The sequence below is a fragment of the Coenobita brevimanus genome, chromosome 57 (assembly GCF_032717465.1).
Source record: "Coenobita brevimanus isolate Jiangsu-jjx chromosome 57, ASM3271746v2, whole genome shotgun sequence".
NCBI lineage: Eukaryota > Metazoa > Arthropoda > Malacostraca > Decapoda > Coenobitidae > Coenobita > Coenobita brevimanus.
The window spans coordinates 54,271,860-54,284,359 of record NC_137010.1 but is presented as its reverse complement, the minus strand read 5'-3'; the positions used below and the strand labels follow the sequence as shown (position 1 = coordinate 54,284,359).

Here is a 12,500-nt window from a genome sequence, read left to right as displayed (position 1 = left end):
CATCACCACCACCACCGTCATCATTCTCCTCCTTCAGAACGAGTTCGTAGCAGACGCGGACAAGCGGCTGCAGTACATATCCGGATTCTCGGGCTCGAACGGCCAGGTGGTGGTGACGATGACGGAACAGGCGCTATGGACAGATGGTCGCTACTTCCTACAGGCAGACAACCAGCTGGACTGTGACTGGCTGCTGATGAAGTCCGGACTGGAGGGGGTATGGATGGGTGGATGGATGGATGGATGGAAGGGTGGGTGGTTGTGTGGGTGGATGGATGGATGGATAGTTGAGTGAATGGATGGATGGATGGATGGATGGAAGGACAGTTGTGTGGATGGATGGATGGATGGATGGATGGACAGTTGTGTGGATGGATGGATGGATGGATAGTTGGTTGAATGGATGGATGGATGGATGGACAGTTGTGTGGATGGATGGATGGATGGATGGACAGTTGTGTGGATGGATGGATGGATGGATAGTTGGTTGAATGGATGGATGGATGGATGGATGGATAGTTGGTTGAATGGATGGATGGATGGAAGGACAGTTCTGTGGATGGATGGATGGATAGATGGATGGACAGTTGTGTGGATGGATGGATGGATGGATAGACAGTTGTGTAGATGGATGGATGGATGGATAGATGGATGGATGGAGGGAGGGAGGGAGGGAGGGATGGAAGGAAGGAAGGATGGATGGATGGAGGGAGGGAGGGAGGGAGGGATGGAAGGAAGGAAGGAAGGATGGATGGATGGATGGATGGTTGGATGAATGGGTGGATGGATGGATTGATAGATTTATGTATGTATGTATGTATGTACAGTATGTGTGTATGTATGTATGTATGTATGTACAGTATGTGTGTATGTATGTATGTATGTATGTACAGTATGTGTGTATGTATGTATGTATGTATGTATGTATGTAGGTGAGGATGGATGGATGGATGGATGGATTTATGTATGTATTTATGTATGTACTGTATGTATGTATGGATTGAACTGATGGATTTATGTACGCATTAATGTATATATGTAGGTTAGGAAGCTCCGTAACACCTCTCCCTTAGCGATTTTGTCTATGTCTTCTCAATATCGTCACCGATGGCACGCATAACATACAAGAATATAGTAACGGAGCAGAATCAATAATAAATCGCAAAGGAAGAGGTGTTAATGCCATAGTTATTTTATTGACTGTATAAATGCAACATCTTCTAAACTAAATTGCAGATAATATTATGCTAAGGGAGGAAAATTTGTGTCAGGTTAAAGTGAACGAAGCATAGAAGAATTAAAGAGAGATGAACCGTAGGAGAGAATATTCTGCTCTCTCTCTCTCTCTCTCTCTCTCTCTCTCTCTCTCTCTCTCTCTCTCTCTCAAGTGTTTTTGCTGCTTGTTCCCATGCTGATAACACACACACACACACACACACACACACACACACACACACACACACACACACACACACACACACACTTGCTCACATAAAAGCGCACATATACACAAACACACACACAAATGCATACGTACACACACTCTTATGTATATATATACACACACCCACCCACACACACACACACTCACACACACATACACACACACACACACACCAAGAACTGGTTGAAGTGGAGACTCACAATAGACTGGTTGAACGTGTACACAAACTAGAAATGGCTTTCAAAAATGAAATTGATGAAATAAAGAAGCAAATGCACTTGCAAAAGGAAGAGATAGAAAAACTAGGAAGGGAGGCCAATAAGAAAGACACAACCATCAGTGAACTAACAGTGGAATTGAGTACGCTTAGGAAGAAAGTGAGTGAAATGGCAAGTACAGTAGTCAATCACGAGAGTGTTATGGAAGAGTTCAAAAATAACACAGAGACAATTAGACAAGCAAGCAGTCTTATGGACCAGAGCAGTGATATTGAGGAGAAGATAACACAGGTGAATGAAGCTGTGCAAAGCTACAAAAATGATGTAGAAATCACGTATGCTGAAATGGTGAAAGTAAAGAAAGACTTAGAAACAAGGGTGGAGGAAAAAAGCATTAAAAAGGAAGTGAAAAGAATAATCCAAAACAATCCAAAGTTAGTCAGAGAGTCAGTAGAGATAAACAAATCTATAGTAATCACTGGTATAGAAGAGGAAGAAATTAAAAACAAGATCACAAGAGACAAAAAGGAGATGGCAAATGTAATGAGCTTACTGAAAGAAGTATCAGAGGAAATCTGTAGTAAAGACATAGAGGAACACAAAAGGTTAGGGAAATACGAGAAAAGCAAGACAAGACCTCTAAAGGTGACTTTCCAGAGTGTAAACACTGTGGAAGAGAAACTAAAAAATGCAAAGAATCTTATGGAAAAAGAGGAGTTCAAAAATGTATGGATAAAAAGATGCCTAACACAAGAGGAACTGGAATTACTGAAGAGAAAAGGGAGGAAGCAAAAACAAAAAATGAGGGAAGATCAGAAGAGGAGAAGAAGAATTTTTTTTTACAAAGTAATAGGATTGCAGGTACGAAAGTGGTACATAAACAGGATGGAAGAAAAAGGAGAAAGTTAGTAGAACCATGTCATGACAAGTATATAAACAAGATGATAAAGTTGATGTACTCAAATGTGGATGGAATAGTATCTAAATTACTAGAGATCAATGATTATGTCAGAGAAAATGAACCACAAATAATATGCCTAACTGAGACAAAATTAACACCAAGGATATCCAATGACATACTAAACTTAGAGGAATACAATATATGGAGAAGAGACAGAAATTTAAAAAAAGGAGGAGGAATTATAATATTAACTAAGAAAAATCTAAAAGTCAAGGAAATAAACCTAGATATACCATCACAAGTAGAACTGATTGCAGTAGAGATCAACACATCTGAAGGTAAAGTAATTGTAGCCAATTTGTATATGCCACCCAGATCAAACACAATATGAGGACCTGGCAGAGAGTACAATTCAGAGTATAAGATCCTTGCTACATAAAATGGAAGAGAAATCGGAAAGAATTATACTAACCGGGGATTTCAATACAAATATAAATTGGAATACTCTAGATATAAATAGCCAAGAAAGCTGTTGGGACCAAAAGCTCCTGGATCTCGTACAAGAGTTATTCTTAACGCAACATGTGAGGGAAACCACCAGAAAAAGAGGACTTGATGTACCTTCAGTGCTAGATCTAATATTTACTAGGCAAGAAAATGACATTGACAGTGTAATATATCACCCTCCACTCGGCAAAAGCGATCATGCAGTACTAAATTATAACTTCAGGATAGCATATGACATAGTAAACAGCAATGACAGTTACAAAAAGAGACTAAACTATAAAAAGGGAAATTATCAAGACCTAAAGAGTATTTCTTAGAAGTTGATTGGGAAAATGAGCTTAGAGGACAAGATTTAAATGCTGTATATAAAAAATTCTGTGAATTTTATGAAATAGGAGTCCAGAAGTACATCCCACAGCACAAAGAAGCAGATAAGAAAATACAGAAATGGTTCAATACAGAATGTAAAAAATCAAAAGAAAGAAGAGATTTGTTGTGGAATAGATACAGAAGACACAATAGTGAAAGGGCGTATAATAATTACAAACAGGCAAGAAACGACTATACAAGAATAAGGAGGGAAGCCCAAAAACCGTTTGAGGAGGATATAATAAATAAAAGTAGTGATCAACCAAAGCTGTTTTACAGCTATATCAGAAGCAAAACCAAAGTAAAAGATATAATACAATCCATTACGGACGAGGGAATCACTTATACACAAGAGAAAGATATTTGTGAAGCACTAAATAAGAATTTCCAATTAGTTTTTACAGAAGAAAAAAATTTTGAGAGGGACTATGTGGAACACGCATGTCCACACATCTATCTATCTATCTATATACCTAGGCTGCTTCCCCCAAGGAAAGGGAGGTAGCCGAGACAGGACGACACACTCCCCATTTACTCATCCATTCAAACACATTCATTCGCATCTTAGCCCCAAAGGGGAGAACGGACAGATCTTCACCGCACCACACCGCACAAGGGTCAACTGCGCAATGCAATCAGTGACATCCGCAGCAGGGCCCGACAGCAAAACTGGTTTACCCCTGCCACATCATAACAGACCCATCCCCTTACCCGCACCTGACCTGACTAGCTGATCAGACCAAATGCGGGAGAATATCCCCTCAGGGCTGCGTCATCACTTATTCATTCACAATTTCTCTCCATTTACTTCTGTCACGCACAGCCACTCTTCCTTGCTCAACAGACATCCCTCTCGCATCCAGCGCTCTCTTCACACTGTCCATCCATCCTATTCGTGGTCTTCCTCTCAGCCTTACACCTCTCACATCAGATCTAGTTATCTTTTTCACCAATCGTTCATTATCCATTCTCTCCATATGCCCAAACCATCGCAACACCCTCTGCTCAACTCTACCAGCCATCTCCCGAACAACTCCAGTTCTCCTTCGCACTTCATCATTTCGCACCCGATCCATACGCGTCACTCCACACATACTCCTCAGACACCTCATCTCCATTACATTCAAACTTTTCCTCTCTGCTACACCCATATTCCATGTTTCAGCCCCATATAACGCAGTTGGTACCACAACACCCTCATACAGCCTTCTCTTTACATCCATTCTAAGCGAACGACATTTAAACACTTTTTTCATTCCTCCCAGCACCTTTCCTACTTCATTTATTCTAAACTTCACTTCTGCATCTATTCTTCCATCCACAGCAACATGTGACCCTAGATATTTAAAACAATCTACCTCCTCAAGCAACTCACCATTCAAAACTATATTCATCCTACCATCTGTCAACCTCGTACACTTCATCACTTTACTCTTATTCTCATTTACTTTCAATTTCCTCCTTTCACACACCCTTCCAAACTCCTCTACCAACTGTCTCAATCTCTCCTCTGAATCAGTCACCAGTGCAGTATCATCTGCAAACAGCAGCTGCTTCAGATTCCACTCTCCACCATCAACATTCACCAGACTCAGACCTCCACCTAAAACTCTTGCATTCACCTCCCTTACAACACCATCCATGTAAATATTAAACAACCAAGGTGACATCACACATCCCTGTCGCAGCCCCACTCTCACGGGAAACCAATCACTCACAGCATTTCCCACTCTTACACACGCTCTACTATTTACATAAAAACTTTTCACCCCTTTTAGTAACCTACCATCAAGTCCATACAATCTTAAAACAGTCCACAAAGCCTCCCTATCAATTCTATCATACGCTTTCTCTAAATCCATAAATGCCCAAAACACATCCTTGCCTTTTGCTAAATACTTTTCACACACTTGTCTCACAGCAAACACCTGATCAACGCATCCCCTCCCTCTCCTAAAGCCACACTGCTCATCACCAATCACTCCCTCTGTACCCTCTCTAACTCTCATAATTAACACTCTACCATACACCTTACCTACAACACTCAACAGACTTATACCCCTAAAGCTAGTACATTCATACTTATCACCCTTACCTTTATACAACGGGACCACACAAGCACTTGCCCAGTCAATTGGCACCATACCTTTCTCAAAGCACACATTCAACAATCTTACTAACCAGTCAACAATAGTCACTCCACCACCCTTCAGGCATTCCACAGCACACCCGTCCATACCTGCAGCTTTCCCTGTTTTCATCTCCTTTACTGCCTTCTCCACTTCCACCTTCGTGATCAAAGAATCATTCAACTCTCCCAACACATTTATTCCTTGCACCCTTCCATCCGCCACAATCTCAGCCACTCTTTCCTCCTCTACATTTAACAATCTTTCAAAATACTCTGCCCATCTCTTCCTTACTGCATCCATCTCAATTAACATCCTTCCATCCTCTGCTTTTACTCGTTCTTCCTTCCCAGACTCTCCCTTTCGCACCCTTTTCACCTCCTTCCAAAACATTTTCTTATTCTGTTGAAAATTCTCTGTCAGCCGCCTACCCCACCCCTCATCTGCTGCCACTTTAGCATCACGCACAGCCCTTCTCGCTCTATTCCTCTTCTCCTTATACCTTTCATATGACATCTCATCCTTCCTCTGCAGCCACACTTCATATGCACGTCTCTTCTCAGCCACAGCCATACTTACTTCCTCGCACCACCATTCACTTAATTTTCTTACACCACCACCCACACGTCTCACACCACACACCTCTTCTGCATGCCCCACCACAGCATTCTTAAACAACTGCCATTCCTCCTCCACGCTGCCATTTTCCCGATCTTTCACTGCGTTCCACTCATCTTTCAATTTCTCCTGATACTCTATCTTTTTCTCTCTTTTATCCAACTCACTGACTTTCAAAACCTCCCTGCCACACCTAACCCTCCTAGCTCTCACCCATCTCTTACCTACTCTTAACTTTCCCTCCACCAGGTAGTGGTCAGACATACCTCCACCCTCCCCTCTCAGAACTCTCACATCTAACAATCTTCCTATTACATTCCTAGACACAACCACATAGTCCATCAAAGCTCTATCAACAACCCTTCCACCCTCCTGTCTCACCCATGTATACTTATAAATATCTTTCTTCTCAAACAGCGTATTCCCAATCACCATCTCTCGCTCAGCACACATCGCTATCATTCGTTCCCCATTTTCATTTCTTCCAGGCACACCATGCATACCAACTACGCCTTCAACTGCTACATTTCCCACTCTAGCATTCAAATCTCCCATCATTACCACATTCACATTCGCTCCAAAACTCTGCAGACACTCATCAACATCATTCCAGAAAGACTCCCTCTCTTCTTCATCCTTTTCACTACCAGGCCCATATGCACTCACAAACACCCACAACTCACGTTCAAATTTCTGCTTTCACCCACATCAGTCTCGATGACACCTCCTTCCATTCAATCACACATTGCTGTACTTCCGGACTCACTAACAAGGCCACACCTTCTCTTGCCCTTCCTCTATCAACACCTGACAATCTTCCATTCACACTTCCAAACATAGACTCCCCCTTCCCTTTCATCTTCGTTTCACTCAAAGCTAACACATCCAACTTTCTTCTCACAAACATTCTCCCAATCTCCTCCCTTTTAGCCTCAATCGTACTACATCCACGCACATTCATAGACCCAATCTTCAGGGTACGGGGATAACTCCATCCCCCATCCCTTTCTCTGGCCTGTCTCTTTTTAGGAACTAAAAAACAAAGGAGGGGGTCCCTAGTCCCCTCACCCCGCCCCTTTTAGTCGCCTTTTACGACACGCAGGGAATACGGTGGCAGTATTCTTCCTAACACAACCTGGCCGCAGAGTAGTAGTACCACCCCATAGTGCGGCCAGGTTGTGTCCCCCCCGCCACAGGGGGGGACACACATACTACCAGATATACAAATAGCAGAAAAAGTAATACAGGAGGAGTTAAGTAGATTAGACAGAGGAAAAGCAAGTGGTCCTGATGAAATTTCATGTTGGGTGTTACGAGAATGTGCAAAGGAGTTAAGTAAACCATTATTTTTAATTTTCAAGGAATCCTTGAGTCAAGGGAAACTACCTGATATTTGGAAAAAGGCAAATGTAGTCCCCTTATTCAAGAAAGGAAATAGACAAAATCCTCTCAACTACCGACCAGTATCACTGACCAGTGTTGTAAGCAAGGTATTAGAAAAACTTATAAGAAAAGCTTGGGTAAATCATCTAGAAGAACACAGTATGATAACAGACAGACAGTTTGGTTTCAGAAAAGGAAAATCATGTGTTACTAATCTGTTAAGCTACTATGACAGAGTAACAAACACAATACAGGAAAGGGAAGGATGGGTGGACAGTATCTATTTAGATTTCAAGAAAGCTTTTGACACAGTACCACACCAAAGACTTTTATGGAAGCTGTACCATCAAGGAGGAATTCGAGGCAAACTGTTTTGTTGGATGCAAGACTTTCTCATAAAAAGAGAAATGAGGACAGTACTAAGAGGAAACCACTCATCATGGAAAGAAGTGACTAGTGGAGTACCACAGGGTTCGGTGCTGGCACCAATCATGTTTCTAGTGTACATAAATGATATAAACAGTAACACTGGAAATGAGAGCTATCTGAATATGTTTGCAGATGATGCAAAAATACAAAGGAGAATTACTAGCATAGACTCTTGTAGGGAGCTACTGTACAGGAAGAATTAAATAAACTTCATGAATGGAGTAGTACATGGCAAATGGAATTCAATGTGGACAAGTGTCATGTAATCAAGTTTGGTAAAAGTGGAAAAAGTCCTGATTGGGATTATAAGTTAGGAAATGAAACCCTATACACATCAGAAAGAGAGAAAGACCTAGGTGTGATTATCAATAACAGACTATCTCCGGCTGACCACATCAGCGAGAAGGTACGGAACATGTATACACTGCTTGCAAATATGAGAATAGCATTCACATACATAAATGAAGACATGCTAAGAAGGATAATAACATCATTCATTAGACCAACCCTGGAATATGCATCAGTAGTCTGGAGTCCTCATCTCAAAAAGCATATAGACAAGATTGAAAAAGTTCAAAGGGCCGCTACAAGATGCATACCAAGCTTAAGGGACCTAAGCTACGAAGAAAGACTAAATAAACTGAATCTACCAACACTACAGGAGAGAAGGAAAAGAGGTGACATGATAATGCTATATAAGTGCATATCAGGGAAGGAGAAAATAGACATAAATGATTACTTAACATATGGAGAAGCATCAGCAAGAGGACACTGCAAAAAACTGCATAAGAAGAGAGGTGATAAAGACGTAAGGAAATTCAGTTTCCCAAACAGAGCAATTGATCAATGGAATGCACTACCGAATGAAATAGTGTGTGCCAAAACAATTCACAAATTTAAGGATATGTACGATAAATATGGTTTAAGACACGGGACAGTACGAGCTGGACTCATTCCTGTAAAGATACAATTAGGTAAGAACAATTAGGTAAGAACACACACACACACACACACACACAAATGCATACGTACACACACTCATATATATATATATATATATATATATATATATATATACACACACACACACACACACACACGCACACAGGAAATTGTAATATCGGGGAAGGGGAGGGGGAGGGAGAGAGAGAGAGAGAGAGAGAGAGAGAGAGAATGGGAAGACCTGGTCCTCTCCTTTCGCTGTTCTTGTATCTATCTATCTATCTATCTATCTATCTGTCTATCTATCTATCTATCTATCTGTCTGTCTATCTATCTATCTATCTATTTATCTATCTATCTATCAGTTGACAAGCAAGTCTAAATTTTCATGTTCTCCTTGGCCAGTATTCTAGCCGGGGTAAGCAAGCTCCTTAACACATTTTCCAAAGCGATTTATTTTGCTTATTACTCCTTACTGTCCTTCTCAGTGTTGCATAAATCCTTCCAATATCGCCAGACTCTGCATAAAGAAGGAAGGAAGGGATAGATAGATAGATAGATAGATAGATAGACAGACAGAGATACATACATATAGATAGATAGATAGGCAGATAGGCAGGTAGGTAGGTAGGTAGGTAGGTAGGTAGGTAGAGAGCGAGAGAGAGAGGAGTGTAAACCGGATTGGGGTGGTAGTGTAGTGGATGTTTATATCACTGTATTTTTCCCTAACACCATTTCTATAGCGACTCATCCCGTACACTTTAATACCCAGTTCCGTGACCTTGATGAACTCTACATTAAGGTGTAATAAGGAGACTAAATCGCTACGGAAGAGGTGTTACGTGACCTCTTCCTTGTGTTACGTAGTAGGCAGGACAAAGGGCTTACAAACCGGTATTAGGCGCATGTGACAGGACACTCCCTAACACCTCTTCCGTAGCGATTTATTTATACCTTTTGTGTGTTATTCTCTCTCTCTCTCTCTCTCTCTCTCTCTCTAGTGACCCCGCTTGTATTAGCACTTTAACGATAGAATAGATAGATAGATAGAAAGACAGATAGATAGATAGATAGGTAGGTAGGTAGGTAGAGAGAGAGAGAGAGAGAGAGAGAGAGAGAAGGTAGGGAGGTAGGTAGGTAGCCAGAGACAGAGAAGTAGGTAGGTAGGTTAGAGAGAGAGAGAGAGAGAGAGAGAGAGAAGGTAGGTAGGTAGGTTGGAAAGAGAGAGAGAGAGAGAGAGAGAGTGGGTCCGTAATCCTTTTTCTTACATCATTTAAAGGAACTTCCGTTATGACGTCACAGCAGTCAGGCTAATCCATTCCTGATACCAGGGGATTGCGTCTCCTTGGTTACTAGTCTATTTTTTTTAACTAACGAAGCTGGCAGCCGGACATACCTCAGTTTAAATTCAAATCCTTAAATGGAGGCATGGGGTAGGAACGAGTCTCCTTGGTTACTAGTCCAATTTGAATTTGAGAGGTAAGGAATGAAAAGAAGAAAAATGGCGGGCTTGAGGGAGCCTTCACGCGATGGTACTGATAAAAATAATGGGCTGCTCTACCGCCAGGAAGGACGAATTTAGCCTGTAGTCTACCGCGTTGACGTTTTATATGCGATTTAATCCTCTGTGGAGGGATTTATGGTGAAAATGATAAATAAAAACAATAATTCATCCCAGGCTGAGGGACTCGTCAAAACGCGATGTAAACAAAGATAGTGACGTCATGATTTAGACTCCGCCCACCCGAGTGACGTCACAGCAAGCAGTGACGAAATTAGTGACGTCACGGGCCGCCGCTGATTGGTCGATCTCGTACCCTTGTTCCTTGAGGCGTCGAGAGAGAGAGAGAGAGAATACTGGTCATGATACAAGCCTTAGTAATGGTCAGGTGGAAATGGCGCAACACGTTTTCCTCGGCGAATTAGTTTTCCTGGTAAGTTTCAGCGTTTACACCATGATGACGCATTTTCTGTATTAACAAATGCTCCCTAACACCTTCTCCAAAGCGATTTATTTTATTACACCATTATGACGTTTTCCCTATTAACAAAAGCTCCCTAACACCTTCTCCAAAGCGATTTATTTTATTGCACCATTATAACGCGTTTTCATTATTGACAAACATCCAGTCAGTTAAGGAAGCTTCCAAACACCTTTCCCTAATCGATTTATTTTGCTTATTAACACCTTGCAGTCCTAATCTGTGGTATATAAATCCTTTAAATATATCCCCACGGTTACGGAAGCTCCCAAATACCTTTTCCTAAGCGATTTATTTTGCTTATTACACCGTACGTTTCTGTGTTACATAAATCCTTCCAATGTCGCCATACTCTGCATAAATAACGTACAAAAGGATATAAACCAGCCATAGCCAAAAATAAATCGCCAAGGAAGAGGTGTTAGGGAGCTCAGGATTTTTTTTTACAGGAAGCACAGAAATTATGGAAAAATAACATATATATTATTATTAAATTCCTGGGTAAAAAAGCAGCGTACCGTCCTCCGCCTACTGTCCCATAGTCGTAAAACCCTTATGTATGTATGTATGTATGTATAGGAGTGTGTATGTATGTATAGGAATGTGTATGTATGTATGTGTATAGGAGTGTGTATGTATGTATGTGTAAGAGTGTGTATGTATGTATAAGAATGTGTATATGTATGTGTGTATGTATGTATGTATAGGAGTGTGTATGTATGTACTGTATGTATAGGAGTGTGTAAGTATGTATGTGTATGTATGTATAGGAATGTGTATGTATGTATGTATGAATAGGAGTGTGTATATGTATGTATGTATGTATGTGTGTATAGGAGTGTGTATGTTTGTATGTATGTATAGGAGTGTGTATGTATGTATGTATATATTTATGTGATATGTATATATGCATGTACATATTATGCATGCACGTATATATGTATGTACATATAAATGCATGTACGTATGTATGTATGTACGTCTATATGCATGTACGTATAGCCATGTACGTGTTGTGTGCAGGTACCGTCAATATTGGAGTGGATCAAGTCAGCAGTGGCCAGTGGTGGCAGGGTGGCCAGTGACCCCTTGATTATTACCGCCAATACCTGGATGGATTATGACGCCTCGCTGGCAGGTAGGCGCTGTATCTATCTGTCTATCTATCTGTCTGTCTATCTATCCATCTATCTATCCAGCCATCTCTCCAACCAGCCCCATCTATCTGTCTGTCTGTCCATCTATCTATCCTTCTATGTATCTATCTATCCATCCCTCCATCTATCTACCTATCTATTTATCAATGTACCTGTCTATATGTCTGTCTACCTGTTTATCTATCTGTCTATTTATCTATCTATCTGTCTATCTATCTGTCCGTATATCTATTTATCCATCTGTGCATCTATCTATCTGACTATCTATCATTTCAGTGGCGAATAAGAAAATTGTGTTGGCATATCTATCTATCTGTGTCTATTTATCTATATCTATCCATTCATCTATCTATATATCTATCTCTGTCTGTCTATTTATATCTATCCATCTATCCATCTATCCATCTGTCTATCTATCTAT

At 40.9% G+C, this 12,500-nt stretch overlaps 1 protein-coding gene across 1 annotated transcript in view; it reads left to right on the top strand.

Annotated features, from left to right (window-relative positions):
- The window catches only part of LOC145402013 (xaa-Pro aminopeptidase 1-like), a 35,810-nt gene that overhangs the window by 6,787 nt on the left and 16,523 nt on the right, over positions 1 to 12,500 (top strand). Inside the window, exons 4-5 of the mRNA XM_080274111.1 lie at positions 38 to 217; positions 11,946 to 12,060. Of these exons, the coding sequence (XP_080130237.1) occupies positions 38 to 217; positions 11,946 to 12,060 (295 nt within the window). The remainder of the gene's footprint in view (positions 1 to 37; positions 218 to 11,945; positions 12,061 to 12,500) is intronic.